Genomic DNA, 19,773 nt, shown 5'->3' with positions numbered 1-19,773 from the left:
TCATAGTGATGCCACCAAAGACTCCCGTAGCCACAGAAGCCCAGGTCCCAGCAGGATAATGGCAGCGCCCTTTACTGAGTCATTTTGGTCTGTAGGGCACAGGGGCTCCCTAAGATCATCCCTTCGAGCTCCCAATTCTGTGAGGTAGATACCATTGTTATCCCCACTGTCCAGGAAGAAAACGGAGATTCCAAGAGATGAAGTTAAGCCTTAGTTAAGCAACTCGTTCAAGGTCACCGGACCACTAAGCAGTGGACGTAAGATTGAAACTCGGGTCTGTGGGGACCCCCAGGGGGCCCTCAAACTCAACTGCCAGGGCTACACTGCCTTCTACAGCCGCCCAGCTAGTGCTCGGCCCCGCCAGGACTAGAACATTGTTTGTGTGATTTCAAATCCAAGCTCCTCCTAGTAAAGACAGAAGTGGTCACAGCAGCACCAGCCCTATTGGCTCATTTCATCAGATGCTGTGAGTCCCTTTTACAGATGGAGGAACTGAGGTGCAGAGTGCTAATTAACCAGCCCAAGGTCACACAGCTAATTGAATATCAGTGCCCAGAGCCAGGATTCGAACCCAGCTCCTGGCCTATGTGGTAGGACAGAGTGCCACAGAGTTGGACCCTCTGAAGAGGAGCCCAGAGACCTAGAGCTTCAGGGACATCCCCTGAAGTTTTCAGTGAGGAACTCTCAGTGAGGAAGTTTAAGGATCAGACTCGAGCAAAGAGGAGGAACCGTTTGGAATTCTCCCAATCATCCAGGGAAGCCAGGGGTGGGAGAGGACAGGGGCTGGGAAGGTCTGGAAAGCGAGGGCACGAAAACACCAGGAAGGCTGAGATGCTTCACCTTCAACTTCCCCTGTAAAAAGTAAGGAGATTTTGCTAAATGGGGCGCCTGGGTGGCTCAGTCTGTTAGGCGTCTGCCTACAGCTCAGGTCATGATCTCAGGGTCTGGGGATTGAGCCCTGCCCTCCATTGGGCTCCCTGTCCAGCGGCAGGGAGCGGGGAGTGGTCTTCTTCCTTTCAACCCCTACTTGTGCTCACTCTCTCTCTCTCTCTCAAATAAATAAATTAAAATCTTTACAAAAAATAAAAAAGTAAAAGAAGAAAAATTTTTTTAAATTTGTTGAAAGTTACGAAAGGGGGCGCCTGGGTGGCTCAGTGGGTTAAGCCTCTGCCCTCAACTCAGGTTATGATCTTAGGATCTTGGGATCAAGTCCCGCATCAGGCTCTCTGCCTCAGCAGGGAGTCTGCTTTCCCCCTTCTCTCTCTCTCTCTCTCTCTGCCTACTTGTGATCTCTGTTAAATAAATAAATAAAATCTTTAAAATAAAATAAAGTTACGAAGGCCATGTACTGTTATGATTTCATTTCTAGGAAATGTTCAGGAAAGGCAAATCTATACAAACAGAAAGCGAATCCCTGGTTGCCAGGGGTTGTGGTGGCAGGGAAAAGGAGAGTGATGAAATAGGCCTTTTTAGGGAGATGAAGATGTTCTGAAATTAGATGGTGGTGATGGTCAAATCACTGTCTTAATATACTTAAGATCTTTAAATTGTACACCATAAAGGGGTGAATTTTATGGTATGTGAATTATATTTCAGTAAAGCCCTTTAAAGAAAAACTTTTTCAAAAATAAAGTGCCAGGACAGGGAAAGAAGAGCTGTGGCTAAGTTCCTGCCACGGGCCAGGCATATCCTGCAGGGTGTGAGCCCTAGACCAGCCCCCAGGCCCACAGGGCTAACCAAACTGTGGTTCTGCCCCTGTACTCATCTTGCTCCTCCTGCCACAGTCCCTTTGCACAGACTGATCTCTCAGCTCAGAACCCACTTCCTCTGCTTTGTGCCAGACCTTAGTTCCAGCCCTACTTTCTCAAGGAGGCTGTACCTGACCTCCCTGACAGGTCCTGATGTCCCAGACAAAGGCCTCTGGTACAAGCCCTTATGCCCTGTGTATGCCCACCTGCAGACCCCTTATTACTCTTCTAACTTAACACACGAGCATGTAACAAATGTCTGTCTTCCCCAAGATGCTAGACTGCAGCCTCTGTAGGCCAGGGAGCACCTGCCCATCTGGATGTCCCCAGTGGTTAGCCTGGTGCCCAGCACATACCAGGCACTCCACAGACATCTGAGGGCAGGAGGCAGAAGGGTGATACGGGAGGCAAAAAGACACAAAGCTAGTGTGTGACCCTGCCTAGAGGAGCCCCCGAAAATGAGGCAGACAGGCCCAGAGGCAGCAAACAATGGTGTCAGTGTCTCAGAGGGAGACACGGAGCACTAAGGATGCCCCAAGGAGGCCCGCCTAACTCCCCAAGGGGCAGGTGCTCAGAACAGACAGCTTTTGAGAAGAGGAGGCACTGGTGCCCTGGGGGAAAATGCTGCATTGATAAAGTGCCTAAAGGTAATCTGCTACTCCCTAGAATCAAGAACAAGTCATAGTACTCAGTGATGTTCCCCCAAGCAGAAGGTCCACAGGCTGGGTCACCAGAGAGGAAGAACTTGGCTCTACCTGAGGTCAGGCCTCTCAACAGAGAGCCCCGGGCCCTGAGTTCAGGGCACAGATCCGAGGCAGAGATGACATAGAGACAGGGTGGGGGGCTTTGGGGAGTGCGGATGGTCAGACAGATACAAAAGACAGATGCTAAAAAAAAAAAAAAAAAAAAAAAAAAAAAGACAGATGCTGACCAGGGCAGTGGGGAGTTGAGCACCTGGAAAGGGGCCTCAGGGCCCATGTGCAGGTGGGGGAGGAGAGCCCAGGATGAGCCCCCGAGGGCACGTGGCTCAGAGTCTGCAAGCGTTTCTCTGGCCAGCCAGGGAAGGAGATGGTGTTTGCCAGCACACACCTGAGGTTCTCCCTGGCTTCTGTAGACCCGAGAGCTCTTCCTGCCATGTGCACTCACACAGCCTCTCCTTTCCTCCCAGTCCTCCCTGGGGTGACCTCTGCAGTGAGTTCTGTCCACTTGGGACTGCCCAGTAGCCAGACAGGGTGGACTCTGCCGCGGCTGCAGAGTGGAAGCATCTCTGTCTGTCCCAGCTCCCTGCACACCTGCACTCATGGCCTGCATTTCTGGGAAGCAGGAGGAATGGGGTACAAGGAGGAACAGGAGGGGAGACCCAGACCTCTGTTTCTTGCCACCTTGCCCTCTCACACGTTCCTGAGCCAAGGGAGGGGACCCTATCTGTCCGTCATGCCAGTGGCCCAGTGGCTTGGCTCCAGGGGCCCCAAGCAGTGTCCTCTGAGCTGCTCCATGGTGGGCAGTGGCATCTGCCCACCCCGTCCTCCCCAGGTACCTGGTTCTGCGGCTGGGTGGAGGTGGCTTGCTGGTCACTGTCTTGGAGGGCCAGCCTCTCCTGCATGGCTGCCAGCTCCTCCTGCAGTCGGGCTTTCTCCTCCTGCAGCTGGGACATGGCCTCCACCATCCTATGCACCATGGGGGCCGCACCCGGTGGCCCCCCCAGGCTCGAGCACCTCCCGCTGCCAAAGAGCCGCCCACCTATGAGCAAAGTAGTGGCCAATCAGCAGGATGGAGAGGACCCACCCTGGCTGAAGTGCTGGGCCCGTCGGGGCGGGGCAGACCATCAGGGATGGGGCAGGGATGCAAGTCAATGGGACAGGGGCCAGGGACAGCAGCAGCAAGGTGGGGGCGAGCCAGGGGCTCCGGGGCCTGCCTGAGAGGAAGCCACGTCCGTGAGCATCTTCTGCGAGACAGAATTACCTGGATCAGGACTTAGGAAAGCAACTTTCACCTTACACCCCTCAAAGCATGTGCCCTAGGTCTGACGGGCCATCCCCTCTCTGTGGCCAGGCCGCAAGGAATCGCAGCTGAGAGAGACACAGTTCTGGCCACAGTTGATGAAGAGTCTGGGGTTCTCTCCCCAGAAAACCCTGTTCTTGGGAGAATACGATTTCTTTAAACTCAAAGCCCCTACCTAGAGTACAGGAGAGAGGCAGAGGCTCCCCAGCCTGTCACCTGACCTCCGCAGGGAGTGGTCACAAACAGAGAAGGCGAGGGGAGGGTGTGCAGGTGCAAGGGACAGCCAGACCAGGACACACGGACACAGACACAGCACGTGAGCAGGAACACTGCTGGGCCCGCTGCAGGGCCGATGCCTGCGCTGAGGACAGGGACCACACAGGCAGGAGGAAGTGATAAAAACCGGGGGGGGGGTGTGCCTCGGCCTGAGTCCTCCTCCTCCCACGGCCTTCCACTGTCCTGTCAACAGAAGCAGGAGAGAGACAGATAGACAGACGGAAGGACAAAGACAAAGAATCAAGGGCCATGACCTGCCAATAGGTCCTGGGATGCATGTCATAGCTTGCTTGGAGGACACCAAGAAAGGCCACCGTCTCTGCGAGGAGCTGGGGGTGTGCAGGGTGGGGCAGAGGAGAGGCTGTGAGGGCCGGAGATTTGCCTCTCCCCTTCGGTAGCTCAGTCGAGAACCCGGCCAAAGCCCCAGGAGGCAGAAAGAAGTGACCCAGAGTTTAGTGTGACAAGTGGCATCTGCTGATTCCAGGTCTCCACTCCCCACGCTATACCCCAGGAGCCACAGCTGAGAGGCAGGACGCCCAGGGGCTCTGCGCACACCCCTGCTGGCAGCTTCCACCGCCCAGAGGCAGCAAGCGCTCACCGAGACTTCAGAGAAGCCACAACAAAGCTTCCGGGCTGGGCAGGATGTCTCAGACCTGTCCCCAGGAGGCTGGACCCTGAGGACACTCAGGTTCCACTCTCAAGAGAGCAGGCAAAGCACACAAGGGCTGGCTGTTCCCTTTCTCCCAGTCCCCTGGAATAGCTAGAACTCCAGACTCCCGGAGAGCTGGAGCAGGCTTGTCCTGGCTGGCTCGTGGCCCTGGCCGTGGGGCCTGCATGTGACGCAGCAGGGGTATCACACACACTTGGCCAAGCTTCTGCTCTCTGTTCTGGAGAGAGTGAGGTCAGATGGATGCTTCCAGGCCTGCACACGGGGATGCCATGAGCAGCATGTGATCAGCATGGCCCTCGGCCCTGTGCAGACTGCTGTGATGAGGTAGGGAACACTCTGGACTCCAGGTCCTGGGAGCTAGTTCTGCCACCTATGAGGCCCTGGGGTCCTCCTCTGCAAAATGGGGACACCGATCCTTGCCCAAAGAGGCAACCTTGGAAAAGGAGCCTGGATTCCATGAGAGATGGATAGAAGTGAGTGTCACCCAACAGGCCACAGGGCTGGGATGAGACATGGAATTGTTTTTCTCGTGCAGGGCACTTGAGAAGGTTCTGAGACACCCACAGCGTGGGTTCATCCTGACCTCAGCACAGGGGCACAGCCAGGGGAGCTGAAACGGGGCCTGGAGAGCACTTGCTAGGGAAGAAAAGACCTTGAAGAAGTTAAGGGAGATCAGAAGTGGAGGGAGAGGGGAGATCAAAGGGGCCCTTGGGGACAAGGAACTGAGGGGCCTTCCCGCTGAGAAGGCTGCCTGCCTCTCTCAGTGAGTCAGTTGTCAGAGCAAGTTGTCACAAGGGAGCGTGTGTTGGAGACCCTGCCTGCGCACTGCCTCTCACGGCCACCCAGGCACAGGGACACTGAAGGCCGGCCCTGGCCCCACTGACAAGACTTAGTCCCCATTCTTCCCAGGAGCTGGTCTCTCTCTTCTCCACAAATTAGGAGAGCCTAAGGGCTGGACAGTGCACCCCCCTCCCAAGGCCGGTCTGCCTACACAGCGGACAGACCCCGGCACCAGCCCCTGAATGCCAGACAGGCGACCGCAGCTCTGGAACAACCCCAGACAAGGGAGTGGCAGGAAACAGAACTGACAGAAACACCAATCAACCCCTGGTGACTGGGGGAAGAAAGAAAGAGAAAGCTTTTTTCTCCACACATTCTTGGCCGTCCCCTTTGGCTCTTTGAGGATGCTTTTTTCCCAATTACTGCTAGGCTCAGGTTTCCTGCTAGGGAACCCCACGAAGGGGGCCCATAGAATCTTCCAGAACCAGTCATCCTGGACAGAGAAGAAGGTAGCCACCAGCTCCTCTACCCCGGCCTCGTGGCAGTAGGTAAAGCCCTGTCCTAGAGCCCATGGGTCCCTGATGGGTCCGCAGAGAAAGGAGATGGGTTTCAGCCTCTGTCTACAGGCTGTGGCATCTTTGAGGCTGCCACCGTTGGTCTGCTTTTGACGGGCACTAGGGGAAAGACAAAACGTAGGGAAATTCAACCCCAGCCCACACAGGCCTCTCATCCCTGGATGGGGTCCTGGTGGCACCGGGAGGGAGGCATCCCTGGAATAGGGGTGGGCAGGCTGGGGTCTCTGAGCTCCATGTCCAGGTGGCCAGGACTTGGCCGGGTCTCCTCCAAGTGACGAGGACAGCAATAGTGGGGACCGCTCAAAAGCCACAGCAGCCTCCCCTCCAGGGCCAGCTTCAGCGGGGGCTGTTCCAGGTTGGCGGGCAGGCCTGCTTTACCTGTTTTCTCTACATTCATGGTGCCACCAGCTTCCTGGGCCTCCCGGTCCCGCCTGGGGGCCGGCGCCTGCCTCTTCGGGAGCTTCTCTTCTTTCGTCCCCTGACTCTTGTTCTCGCACCCCTTGTCCAGCAGGGCTTGCTGCCAAGACACAACCAGAATCCTCACGTGAAGGGGCCTGCGGTGCGGAGGGGGCCCCCCGAGCCCGAAGACAGTGTGCTCCTGGAGCTGGTGAGCACCCTGGGACTAGGGATCCATTCCTTGCTGTGTGAGTGGGTGAGGACAACGAGGCCTGGGGTCCAGAAGAAATGTGTCCTGATGCCACGATGAGACAGTGGCGGCACATTTTTCTTGGCTCCTACTGGCAGCCAGCCATCTGCATCAGCAAACAATGTTCTTGGGCACTTGGATGTTCTCACGGGAAGCTCAATGGGCTGTCCCTGCAGGCTCTGTGGGGTGTGAGACACTGGGACAGTGGCCTGCCTGCTTCAGGCCCATGGCCCCACTATTTACAGGGCTGTCCAGTCCCACCAGGCACCCCACAATCTCAGGGCAACTCCCCCAATGATGTCAGCTGCCCCCACCTACAGACAGCACCAGTTTGGGATTGGCAAGAGGGGAGCATACAGATCCACATGAACAGGGGAAGGCCGTGCTCCCTCCCATCTCCTGGTCAAGGAGAAACTGAGGCAAAGAAGGCTGAGGTAGAACAGGCCAGTGGACAGGCTGGGAGAGAAGGGGGAAAGACAGAAAGAATCATCCAGAGAAAATCACCTGCAGCTCACAAAGACATCCAAAGCAAGCCACAGAACCACAAGCAGTGTGCAATCCCATTTGATAAGACAATTACACAGGCCTCAAAAAAAAAAAATCTGGGGAACTAGATAGACAATGGTTGTCTCTGGGAGGTCTGGTGATTTGGCAGCTAGGAGGAGAAATGTGCCTCCTTTAAACTTTTGGGTGAGTAAAAAAGAAACTTAACCGGGGTGCCTAGGTGGTTCAGTGGGTTAAAGCCTCTGCCTTCAGCTCAGGTCATGATCCCAGGGTCCTGGGATTGAGCCCCACATCGGGCTCTCTGCTCAGCAGGGAACCTGCTTCCACCTTTCTCTCTGCCTGCCTCTCTGCCTGCTTGTGATCTCTGCCAAATAAATAAATAAAATCTTTAAAAAGAAAGAAAGAAAGTTAACCATGAGAATATGGGAAGAAGGGAAAGGAACCTTTACATTTCATTTTGAACCTCTTCTTGTCATTTGTATTTTCAGCCTTATAAGCATCTACAGTGCTCTGTTTTATTTTTGAATGTCAACAGAAATTATCTGGGAAGGGGATTACAGATATATCTTATTTCATTTTTTTAAGTTTTATTTAAGTAATCTCTACATCCAACATGGGGCTTGATCTCACGACCCCAAGATCAAGAGTTGCGTGCTCTTCTGACTAAGCCAGCCAGGCACCTCTACGGACAAATTTTTGCATGTCTTTGTGCCTGCTGTATTTGAAACAAAAAACAAGTGCTCTGTTTGAAAGAATGCCCCAAGAAAGGCGAACCCTCTTACACTGCTGGTGGGAATGCAAGCTGGTGCAGCCACTCTGGAAAAGAGAATAGAGTTTCCTTAAAAAGTTGAAAATAGAGTTACTCTATGACCCAGCAATCGCGCTACTGGGTATTTACCCCTAAGTTACAAATACAGTGATCCAAAGGGGCTCGTGCACCCCAATGTTTACAGCAGCGATGTCCACAATAGCCAGACTGTGGAAAGAACCCTGATGTCCGTCGACAGATGAGTGGAGAAAGATGTGGTGCATATACATATAATGGACCCTTACTCAGCCACCCAGAAAAACGAGATCTTACCATCTGCAGTGACTTGGATGAAACTCGAGGATAAACGCTAAGCAGAGTAAGTCAGAGAAAGACAATTATCATATGATCTCACTGATACGTGGAATTTAAGAAACAAAACATAGGCTCATAGAAGAAGGGAGGGAAAAAAATCAAATAAGACAAAATCAGAGAGGGAGGCAAACCATAAGAGACTCTTAACTACAGGAAACAAACTAGGGTTGCTGGAGGGGAGAGGGGGCAGGGGAAACGGGGGCACTGGGTGGTGGGCACAAAGGAGGACATGGAATGGAATGAGTACTCGGGGTTTCATACAGCCGATGAATCACTGAACTCTATCTCTGAAACTAATAATATGTTAATTAATTGAATATAAATAAAATTTAAAAAAAATTTTTTTAGGGGCACCTGGGTGGCTCAGTGGGTTAAAGTCTCTGCCTTCGGCTCAGGTCATGATCCCGGGGTCCTGGGATCGAGCCCCACATGGGCCTCTCTGCTCCACGGGGAGCCTGCTTCCTCCTCTCTCTCTCTGCCTGTCTCTCTGCCTACTTGTGATCTCTTTCTCTCTGTCAAATATATAAATAAAATCTTTAAAAAATTTTTTTTTAAAATAAAAGAATGCTCTGAGTCTGGAGTCAGAAAGTGCCAGGTGTGAAGCCTGGCTGTGCCTCGGGGGAGCTGTGTGGCTCTGGGCGAGTTACTTTCCTTCCCTCAAGCTTCATTTTCCTCATTCTCAAAACAGAAACGTTATCAGCCTCCCAACGCGGCTGGCGTGAAGGGTAAGAGGCAGGAACTCCTGCCAAGTTCTTAGAGCGGCCAGCGCACAGTCAGAACCCGAGACCAGGTAGCCGTTAGCATTATATTCTTTCTGTATGTCTCCTTGTTGTTATTTTTTAAAGTATTATTATTTTTGTAACCCCAAATCCAACAAACAGAGAAAAGAAAGAGAAGGCCACATGAGCAGCCTCGGTGTTCACCATGTCTGACTCCCTCTCTCTCGACCTCACGTTCTGCTTGAAAAGGGAGGGTGGAGAGCAAAATCTCTTGTACATAGGAAAACTCCCCCCGACTTTATTTGGTCCCCACCCTGTGACCAACTGCCACACCATCCCGAGCTGGCTTGTCAGCCGTGGCGGCGATGGCAGCAGCTGGGGGTTTCCAACTGCCGACCAGAGCAAAGGTTACACTATTTTTGGCCTGTTGGCCAAGCCACAGGAAGGGCAGCCGGTCCCCGTACTCCTTACCCCCGGGGCAGGGGAGGGGGGTGGTTCCTGCAGTGCCTCCAGAGGGAGCATCCCAGGGTCTAACTACTGGAGAGGCTGGACAGGGGGCAGTTTCCAAAGCCTACCAGGTCACCCCCCAGTGCCTGGGTCCCTCCTTCAGCCCCACAGCCCTGACCTCAGAGCACCGATAAACGTAATAGGGCCCAGAAGGACACCAACATGCAAACTGGTTGCTGACAGGAGCTTCTCAGAGAATCACAGCAGATCTGCTGACCCCAGGACTCGGCAGCCACCACAACTCAACACCCCATAATCAAAATTCAGGAAGACAGCCACCGCCCAATTCCAGGCAGCCGGTTTCTGACCACCTCCCGATTTAACTACCAATGGCTCAAGTCAGAGGAAAAAAAATGGATTCTCTGGTTTCTTTAACTGTTCCCACACCAGACTTGCTTTTCTTGCAGACCGAAAGATAAAAGAAGGACCATTTGGTTCAGTTTGCACATGAACCACACAAGAAGGGCCGGGAAGCTCTGAAGCAACATGAGACCCTAGGCCATGCTCAGATCAGGACTAGGGGCTGCAGGCCAGTCTGGTTTACAACTTCCATCTGCATGAGGGAGGCTACGCCCTCCTGGGGCAACTAGGTTTCCCACACTCCATCCTGTCCCCCTATTTGCCCATGTCCCTTCAATGTGAGCCCTCTCCTATACCATCCTTCCTGGGCAGGGGGTATTCGCAACACAACACCCTGAAATAACTCTGGTCCTTCATGCAGACAGTCAGGTCTATTTCTCTGCTTTGGAATGGGCCAGCACCTGGCATGGGGGTGCACTGCAAATACATTAGCAAACGTATTCATTTAAAAAGTGCAGCACCTGCACTGTTCTGACATTGCTCCAAGCTGTAGCTGTGTGCATGCAGAGATATTTAAGGAGTTCACAGCAATCAGAAAGGATACAGAGGACTGACAGATAATTTATGGTAAACCCTGAAGCAGAATACTTTGCAGCAGTTTAAAAGAATGAGGGAGTTCTTTGTATAAGGACAAGCATGAAGAAATCGCCAAGATTTACCTTTGAGAGAAAGAGCTAGTCACAGGACAGTGTGTACAAATAAATAATAAAATTGTATAAATATAAGTAAGTGGTTACATAGGAAAAATACATAAACACCCAACTCTAAATAGTGGATTTCTCCAAGATACAAGGCTAAAGGAGGCATTCGGTTTCTAAATATCACATCCCTGTGTGAATTCTTTTTTTTTTTTTTTTCTTTTCAGCATAACAGTATTCATTGTTTTTGCACCACACCCAGTGCTCCATGCAATACATGTCCTCCCTAATACCCACTACCAGGTTCCCCCAACCTCCCACCCTCCCGCCCAGTGAATTCTTTACACTGTATGTTAGAAAGCTCATTGCGCTTAGCTATTCAGATCCCGGGTTGCTGTGTGACCAGTAGCAAGTTACTTAACCTCTCTGAGCCTCCATTACTTCATTCCTACAACTCAGATAAAACAGTAACTGGGTCTTGAGATTGCGGAGTACTGACGTGAGATATACAACACATGGCCCCAGTGCCTGGTACAAAAGTCCGTGTCCAATAAATAATAGTTATTAGTACTATCGTTATGTATTATCTCTACGACAAATACACAAATATACATAAAATTTGTCTTTTGAAAAATCACTTGATGATAACTGCAAGAGAAAAGAACCCAGGGGCGCCTGGGTGGCTCAGTGGGTTAAGCCACTGCCTTCGGCTCAGGTCATGATCTCAGAGTCCTGGGATCGAGCCCCACATCGGGCTCTCTGCTCAGCGGGGAGCCTGCTTCCTCCTCTCTCTCTGCCTGTCTCTCTGCCTACTTGTGATCTCCCTCTGTCAAATAAATAAATAAAATCTTTAAAAAAAAAAAAAAAAAAAGAAAAGAACCCAAACTTTGGCAAAATTCCTCTGTCTAGCTTTGGATTCCCATGTCAAATAGGAAATACAAGGATCGCTCCACGGACAACCATGCTCGAATGGGAATTAACAGCTACCCCCAAACCTGCCTGTTTTCCTAGTAGCTTCTCAGCGAAGGTCCCACATTCTCACTTTAACACCTCAGCCAGGGTGTGGCTGAAAAGTTTCTGTCATCTCCTGTGAGATTTTCCCAGAGATAACCTAATAAAGCAAATTGCTCCATCCACGCGGGCTCGGGGCGGACGTGGTGCGAGGAGCTCGGCAAAGAGACTCAAGGCCCCCCGTTAGGGCTTCCTTCCCCAGACAGCCTGCTGGAGACGCAGCTGCAGAAGCTCACAGAGCTAAGGCCCACAGCCTGGTTCGGCCCATCACCTCTCAGAAGGCCCCAGTGCTTACCTGCACGGTCAGGTAGAGCCTGTGAGGGCTCCCAGGGCCAGCCCAGTCCACACTGAGGGCTCGGCACTGCGCTAGGGCCGGGCGGGCTGCACTTCGGGCACTGGAGTCCTCGTCACTGCTGACCAGGGTGTCTCTTCCACGCCCTGTCCCAGGACAGAGAATACAGGTAAGATGCTAGGCCTCTGGCTGAAGGCTGCTGGCCAGGACCCCTGGCTAGGGCCGCCGCTGAGTTCTGCTTCCCCATCGTCTGGGCCGGCCCAGGCGCGGCCAAGAGGGACTCACACGCCCTCACACGCCTGACCTACTCGGAGGGAAGGCCTGGCACCAGGCAGGGGCTGTGTGTGCTCTTTCTTCCGGAAAGCCACCCAGAGCTTCTCTTGAGGAAGTCACCTGAGACCTCTGGGGGAGGGGGTGTTCCCAGCCCTCCACAGTGGTCTCTGGGGCTGGCACTTGCTCACATCCTCTCCAGAGAGCAGCAAAGGGAAGCCAATGCCAACCCAGCTGTGCCTGTCTTCCCAGGAGGTGCACTCCAGGGTGGTGGCTTTATTACCAAGGCCGCCTCTAGGGGGCGCTTTCTCCCCTGCCTTCCTAAACAGCAAGGGGGCAGGCTCCAAAAGCTTATTTGGGACCAGCTAAAGCACATCCCCTCCAGCCTCTGACACATTGCCACCCTTACTGGACAGGAGAGAGAGCTGACCCTGGTATGGATATCCCGTGCACCCCACCTCAACCCCCCGCCAGGGCCTTCCTCCCCTGTCTGATCCTCAGTTTCCTTGCCAGCACTATGGGGTAAGGAACCAAGCTCAGAGTTCTGGGCTGAGGGTTACAATGAATGACACACATAATGTACTCACTCTGTGCCAGACACACAGAAAGCGGCCACGGATGCCGGCCCTTAGGACCACAGCTAAGGGGGTGACTAACGCACCCAGAGTCACACTGAGCCAGTCCTGCCATCCCATGGGATAGCAGGCATTCTGAAGGCAGAGGTGAGAGCTGGGGTGGGGGCGGAGAGGCCAGGGGTGACCAAGCTGGGTGACACCCTACTCAGTGTTAGGCACTCTGCTTAGCATTTCACCCGCAGGATTTCATTTGACCTTTGTCATAAATCGTAAAAGTGGATAAGCCTGCATGGTCATATGATCTTCCTAATACTCATTTAATAGATCAATATGCATGTGTGCCCACATACACAAGATTGGAAGGAACTATATAAAATGTCCACTAGCAACCTTATAGGTGACTTTTATTGTCTTTTTTATACTTTTCTGTGCTTTTTATAGAGTTTTTTTTTTCAATTTTTTTAGTTTTTTAGGTTTGAGTGATTTTTTTTTTTTTTTAGTTTTCCAAAGGAACATGTTTTTGTCTTTTGCTTGTTTTCCCCCTTTCCTCCCTTCCTTCCTTTCTGTCTTTCTTTCTTTCTCTCTCTCTCTTTTTTTTAACCAGAACAGCAATACTCATTCATATATATCACATCTGTAATCCTTAGGAAAACCTTGTGGAGCTGAGGTCATCTTCATCCCTTCCAGACAATTGAGGCTACCTGACCCAAAAGCCCAAGCTTTTCCCAGAGACCCCAGGGCCATCCCCAGCCTCACTTGTCCCCTGCAGAGACTTTGGGGGTATCACTCTGGCAGCCACCACTGGCACAAGTGTGGTGGGAGAGAGGGGACTGAAGAGGAATTTTCTGTGTGCCTTCTCTGGGCCTCAGTTTCCCCTTCTTTACGGGGGTGGGCAGGGGGACTTAAGTCTGATGGCCCAGAGGGACTCTGCTAGCTCAGACAGGCTGGTAACCTAAACCCCTTTCTCTGTAGGTCAGGAATAACAGACAGCAAGCCCCTCAACACACCTTGACTGAACACCCCTCTCTTCCTCCACACTTCAGGAAGACTTGCCCAAGTTCAGCTCAGGAGACAGTCATGGGGCAGCCCCCCAGACCCGATGATCCAGCCGGCACCAGAAATCAGATGTGCCACTCACTTCTTGGCGTGTGAGGTGCCAGGGGACATGACCCAGAAAAAAGAGCTGGTGTTGACAGCTCTCCCAGGGGGACAGCGGGAGCCTGCACTCAGGGACTCCTTCACTGCCCACCTGCGTCGGGGACCTTACAGGAGCCGACCTGGATGGCACCTGAAACTGCGCGCAGGGCACCCCAAATCGGCTGGGTGGCCTCGGTCGGCTCCTTGCGCCCCCCGCGGGCCGGCCGGTCGCGATCAGGTGTCAGCGTCCGCGCAGGGTACCGGGCAGCCACTTCACCTACCTTGTTTACCAGCTGCGGGCAGAAACCGGAGCGAGACCGCCAGCGCTCGGCCAGGGACCAAGGACGCGCCTCCCGCGGAGCGCCCCCCGCCCGGCCGGGTGGAGAGCGCGTGGTTTGGGCGGCGTTGTCCCCCTGCTCCAGCGACCGCGTTGAAGTTTAACTCGGCGTCCGGGACCTCTCTTTACGGGCGGGCGCGGGGCAAGAGCGCCGGCGAGATTGACGCCCCGACTGCGACTCCGCGCCGGCCCGCGGGCTGCCCGGCACCCTGTAATTACCTGACAGCTCTGACTGAGCCTAGGAACTTGCGAGAAAGCCCGGCCTCATCTCTGCTATCTGGAGGAAGGAAGGGAAATAAAGAGGCATTTTAAAAATGCGGACTCACCAGTTCTCAACCTCCCCGGGCCGGTGTATGGGAAAGGGCGGGCGGCCGGGCTGGCGGGGGCGGGGCGAGCCATCCCGGGCTCAGGCTCCCCGGCCCGGCCCACTCTCCACAGGCCGCGCAGCGAGGGCGTGGCTCCCAGGTTCCACGGCCGGCGGGACGGGACCATGGCCCGGGGCTCAGCGGCCTCCTCCGGGCGCCGGGCGGCCTGCGGACAGAACAGGGAAGATGAGGCTGAGCCGGCTGCCAGGCACCCGGAGCGGGGGCTGGGGGACAGATCAGAGCCCGCCTGCAACGGGGCCACCTGTTACCCGGAGCAGCAGCCCCAACTCCAATGCCACCTCCATACCCCCGCCCCCTGCAAAGATCCCTGGGCTTGCGGGATGAAACAAAGCCTATCACAATTTCCGGGTGCTTCTTCCCAAGTAAGGAGGCTCAGAGGTGGGTGAGGATGCATCAGGTGTGTCAGCAGCACACTAAGGAGACCTCACATCTCAGCCCCTTCGCTGGAGGCCTGGCAACCTGGAGGCGCACCAGGTCACAGCCCCACACGGAGGCAGCACGAGTCAACAGCATCTCCGCAAATCTAATCAGATTTAATTAGCATCTTGGTACTAATCAGGAAGGGCGGACTGTGGCTAGCGACAAGGTAGGCTTATATGGACCAAATTCTCTTAAAAAAAGTCCACTCATGCTATTCAAGTCCCCTTCACTCTGTGCCTACAACTTGGCAGACAGTAAGATACAAAGATTCCTTGCTTTTTCATCTAATAATTATTTATCTGGTGTCTGCTGTGAGCCAGGCACCTGCCAGGGGTCCTCTTTGATCAGGAGAGGAGATGGGGAGCTCCCTGTCAGGAGGGAGGTAAGCACTTCAACAAACCTTCAAGATCTGAACAGGATACAGGGAGACACCAGGTGGTATGGGAGAAAGGGGGGGGGGCACTGGCCTGGATAGAAAGCCCCATGGGAGGATGCCTGTTGTAGTGCAGTGGGTAAGGTCTGACTCCTGGTTTTGGCTCATGTCATGATCTCAGGGTCTTGAGATCGAGCCCCAAACAGGGCTTCACACTCAGCGTGGAGTCTGCTTGAGATTCTCTGTCCCCCTGCCCTTCCCCTCCTTGTGCATGCTCTCTAAAATAAATAAATAAATCTTTAAAAAAAAAAAAGAAAGAAAGCTGCATGGGTCCCTCTGAGCAGATGAACAGAACAGACTTTAAGTCTTCCCCACACAAGTCTTTGTTGAACACCTATCGTAGGTAAAGCAGCTGTGAGGACATTTAAAGTACCCAGCTACAGTCCCAGACTCAGACAGCAATGCCGTTAACAGAAGAAGCCAAGTCAGCTCAGAAAGGCAAAGTGGGATTTGCTTTTGGTTTTAAAAATTTGGGGGGGGGGGGCGCCTGGGTGGCTCAGTGGGTTAAAGCCTCTGCCTTTGGCTCAGGTCATGATTCCCAGAGTCCTGGGATCGAGCCCCACATGGGGCTCTCTGCTCTGCAAAGAGCCTGCTTCTTCCTCTCTCTCTGCCTGCCTCTCTGCCTACTTGTGATCTCTGTCTGTCAAATAAATAAATGAAAAATCTTTAAAATAAATAAATAGATAAATAATTTTTTTTTTTTCGGATAGACCCCTGGCAATAGCTTGACAGGTGGGTACCCTGAAATGCGTGTATACCAGCCCGGGCTGAAGCTGGGCAAAGAGCAGGGCTGGGGACTCGGAGCTGGGAGGCTAACGAGGGTCCCAGTGCCGCAGTGGAGGACACAGTCACCAAAGGTAACCAAGCATGAAGCTCACTCTGGGTGGTAAGGAACGCTGGAGAAGGACGGTCAGAGGTGGCGACAACACCAGGCAGGTGCGGAGTCCTCACACGTGACCGGATGGTGGGGACGGGTGGGGAAGCAGGGGATGGTCAGTTCCCAGCAAACAATGCCGTGGGGAGGTCAAACTGGAGAAAGCCCTGGGGGCTCTGGAAGGGAGCCCAGCCGTGGAGCTGCACAGAGGGCAAACCTGGGTAGGCCCAAGAGGTGGGCAGGGCTAAAGGAAGGGGCTGCTTTCTTCTGAGGGGAAGTTTGGCTAGGGTGAGGAGGGGAGGCTGAGTTGAGAGGATGTGGTATGTAGAATAGGAGGGATTCGAGCCTGCTGGGTGGACAGGGCCAGGATGAATGAAGCAGGGAGAGGCAAGAAGTTAGAGCATAGCAATGGGCAGCGGAAGATCTGATGACGGCAGTTCACACAGCCGGGCCCTAGAAGAATGCCAGGCTTACTGGCTAAGAAGCTGTGCTCTCTGCCTTTCCTGACTGAGGAAGACAACTTGGAGGAGGCTCCTGGGTACAGTATTACTGGACTGTGGGCTAGAGGATGGGGCGGAGGCTAATCCAAATATGTGGGCCAGCTCCATTGAGGGAACAAAGATGGACCCTTAAGGAGCAGAAGGAACCAGGGGGAAGCGCCAGATGTCCTTTTCTCTAGGTTGCTTGGCACGGAGCTGGGCACACGACCAACCCCAAGGACCAGCAGCCTAATGGAAGAAAGGCTCCACATGCCTGGAAAGGTGAGAGGGGCATTGAAGGTCGATTCCCTGTTTGAGAGAGAGGACTGTTAAAGAGATCAGCTTTGTCTGAGGGACGGGGACAGAAGGGGACAATGCCTCTGTGACTTTCTGGAAGGGAAGTTGGAGAGGGAGCCAGGAAGATAGCAGGAAGAAAGAGGAAGGGTGTGTGCAAGATCCTGAAGAGGAAAAAGCAGCTGAATTTAGAGCCAGTAGGGTGGAAAGGTCAAAAGTATCCAGGACCTCAAATAAGAGTTCTGCCAACTTGGGACCCACAGGGTGGGACAACAGGGACATGGTGTGGAGTGGCTATGACCAAAAGCTGCTTCAGACCCAACTCTGCCACTTACTGGATGTGTGACCTTGGGAGAATTACTTTCTCTGTGCCTCATTATCTCCATCTGAAAATGGGGAGAACTCCACCTTATAGGGTTGGTATAAGAATTAGACAATGCATATATAAAGTGTTCACAACAATGCTGGCATATACAACGAACTCAAAATTTTTATTTTTCAGTCATCTCCCTCCCTCCAGTGGTGGGTGAGTGCAGAAGGTCTGGCTTGAGAAGAGAGAAAGATTTACCCTTCTTTGTCTAGACCACCGGAGTAGAGCTGTAACACCCCCCACCCCCCCCCACCCCTGCTCTCTGCCAGACCAGGGATATTGCCATAATTTGAGGGACAGACCTGACAAGTGCCCAGATACTGCTGCTGGGGAGGGCTTAAGTCTCCCTGGAAGAGAAGGTCAGCGAGGTTAGACAAGGGCTAGCTAGGCCCTCCCCTGCACACAATCACAGGCCCTGGGTCTTCCAGGACAACCTAGACCTCAAAAACCTCCACTCCCATAAGAACAGCAGAACTCATCACCCTGAGTCCCTAAAGTCCAGTAACTGCAAATACAGGGCCCCATTCTGAGGCTGCATTCCTTGCCAATGACTCTCCCTGGCCAAGGAGACGGCTACTTTACCAAGGGCATGGGGAGTGTGCCTGGGCAGGGAGAGGTGCCCCCAGCCTCATGGCCCACGGAAGGTGAAAGGTCAGGGACAGCGGGGACCCACAATCTTGAGACAGGTATGCTGGGGGTTGGGTGGGAATACTTGAGAACTGAAATACAGCTTCCTTTTGAAGAATCTCCCAGGACCAGGCCCTTCACACTGCGCCAGAGTTCTGCTCTAACTCACAACAGGGGGTTGAAGGAGGTGGCTTTTGGCTTGCCCTCCCTCCTGGGATCCCCCGGGCTGCTGCTGTCACTGTCTCAATTTCCTACTGCCCAGGAGGGCACCCGCCCAGGCCTTCCTTCCAACCACAGGGCCGGCCTACACCCTCCCCTGCCCTGCGAGGGGAAAAGCGAACTGCCCAGGGAACGTACGTGGTGGGAGGGCTGGAAACTGCAGCCTTCAAGGGATCCCTGGGGGGTGCGGGGAAAATCTCCGCAAGAGGAGGGGGAAGCCTTGACTGACACGCGGTTCCCCCGGTCGGTTCCGGCTCTCTCGGGCCAAAGAGATGGGAAGGGGGTTCCCGAGGCTGCTGCGACCCCCGGGGCCGTGCCGCCCCAAGCCGTGCTGCAAGCAAGGTCCTTGGTTCTGTCTGGACCGCGCGGGGTTCGGCGGGCGACCGCGCAGGGCTGCTTCTCCCGGGCCCGACCTTCCCCGCGCCCGCAGCGGGTCCGGGCAGAGGAGGGGGTCCTGCGGGCAGGGCGGGCCCGGACGCGGCACCCGGAACGGCGGGCCGGGCGGATCCCGAAAGCCCAGCCCGCCCCTCCTCCCCCGCCACCGGCTCGCCAGGGTCCCCGACTCACCGGCCTGGCAGAGGCAGGATCCCGGCGTCGCCGCAGAGCCCGGGGCTCGGCCGGACCCGGCCCGCCGGTGGGAGGCAGCTCCACGCCGCCGCCTTCTCGGCCCGCCCCGCTCCCGCCCCTCCCGCACACTTTCCACAGGAAATGATTAACTCGGGCCGCGGCGCGTTCCCATGGCAACTGGCTCTTGCCCAGGCGGGGGTCGGCGGCGCGCGCTCGCTCCCGCGCACTCTCCCGCGCGCGCGCCCACACTCACACGCGGGGCCGCCCACTCGGCGGCCTCCTGGCTCCGCCCAGATGTTCTGGCTGGGCCCGGGGGGCCCCATGCGCCGCACACGCTAGTGCACACGTGCGCGCACACCCACTGGTGTACACACAGCGTCATACGTGCTCGAGCTTTCGCCTGTGGGCTCTCGCACGCCGGTACACACGTTCCTCACACATGCCTTCACACATGCTCTGGGCCGCAAGCGCGAACCCATCCAGTATTCACACACGTGCCCACGCTAGTCCTATATACGTGCCTTTGCGCTTAAACTTACACTCCGACGCGCACATCCCCTAACCCTGGTGGTACAGAACTTTTCGCCCACGCTCGTTACTCCTCACACATACACTTCTCCCATGCTGTCCTTCACACGCCCTCACACGCCAGCTCGTTTTCTGGACCTTCTAACACACACGCACTCACACACTCTAGATGGCGCATGTATACACTTGCACATTCTCACACACTTTACACACGCGCTCACGTTATCGTCAGGTGCTCAGACGCACACGTGCGTCCCCACACATTGTCCGCGTGCACACATACACTAGCTCACCCTCACACACATTCTTGCACACACTCTATGCCTCGTCCTCTGACACTCCAGTAGACACATCCTTTAAAACCCAAGTCCTCGCTTTCACTCCCACTCTCTCACGCTCTGGTAGCA

At 54.4% G+C, this 19,773-nt stretch overlaps 1 protein-coding gene across 3 annotated transcripts in view; it reads right to left on the bottom strand.

The window, feature by feature from the left end:
- The window catches only part of KIFC3 (kinesin family member C3), a 37,870-nt gene extending 18,978 nt beyond the window's left edge, over nucleotides 1-18,892 (bottom strand). For 2 of the 3 annotated variants that reach the window (XM_044256061.1, XM_044256060.1), the window contains exons 1-5: nucleotides 18,839-18,887; nucleotides 14,496-14,700; nucleotides 11,854-11,996; nucleotides 6,429-6,567; nucleotides 3,286-3,488 (exon numbers count right to left, since the gene is read on the bottom strand). In XM_044256061.1, coding sequence (XP_044111996.1) covers nucleotides 3,286-3,488; nucleotides 6,429-6,567; nucleotides 11,854-11,996; nucleotides 14,496-14,661 — 651 coding nt within the window. In that variant the 5' untranslated portion in view covers nucleotides 14,662-14,700; nucleotides 18,839-18,887. Of the gene's footprint in view, nucleotides 1-3,285; nucleotides 3,489-6,428; nucleotides 6,568-11,853; nucleotides 11,997-14,495; nucleotides 14,701-18,838 lie in introns of all 3 variants that reach the window. The other variant, XM_044256062.1, reaches the window with a different exon arrangement.
- Nucleotides 18,893-19,773: the final 881 nt, after the last annotated feature.

The sequence above is a fragment of the Neovison vison genome, chromosome 7 (genome assembly GCF_020171115.1).
Source record: "Neovison vison isolate M4711 chromosome 7, ASM_NN_V1, whole genome shotgun sequence".
In the NCBI taxonomy this organism is placed as follows: Eukaryota; Metazoa; Chordata; class Mammalia; order Carnivora; family Mustelidae; genus Neogale; species Neogale vison.
The sequence above is the reverse complement of the archived record's forward strand: the minus strand, read 5'-3'. Positions and strand labels throughout refer to the sequence as shown.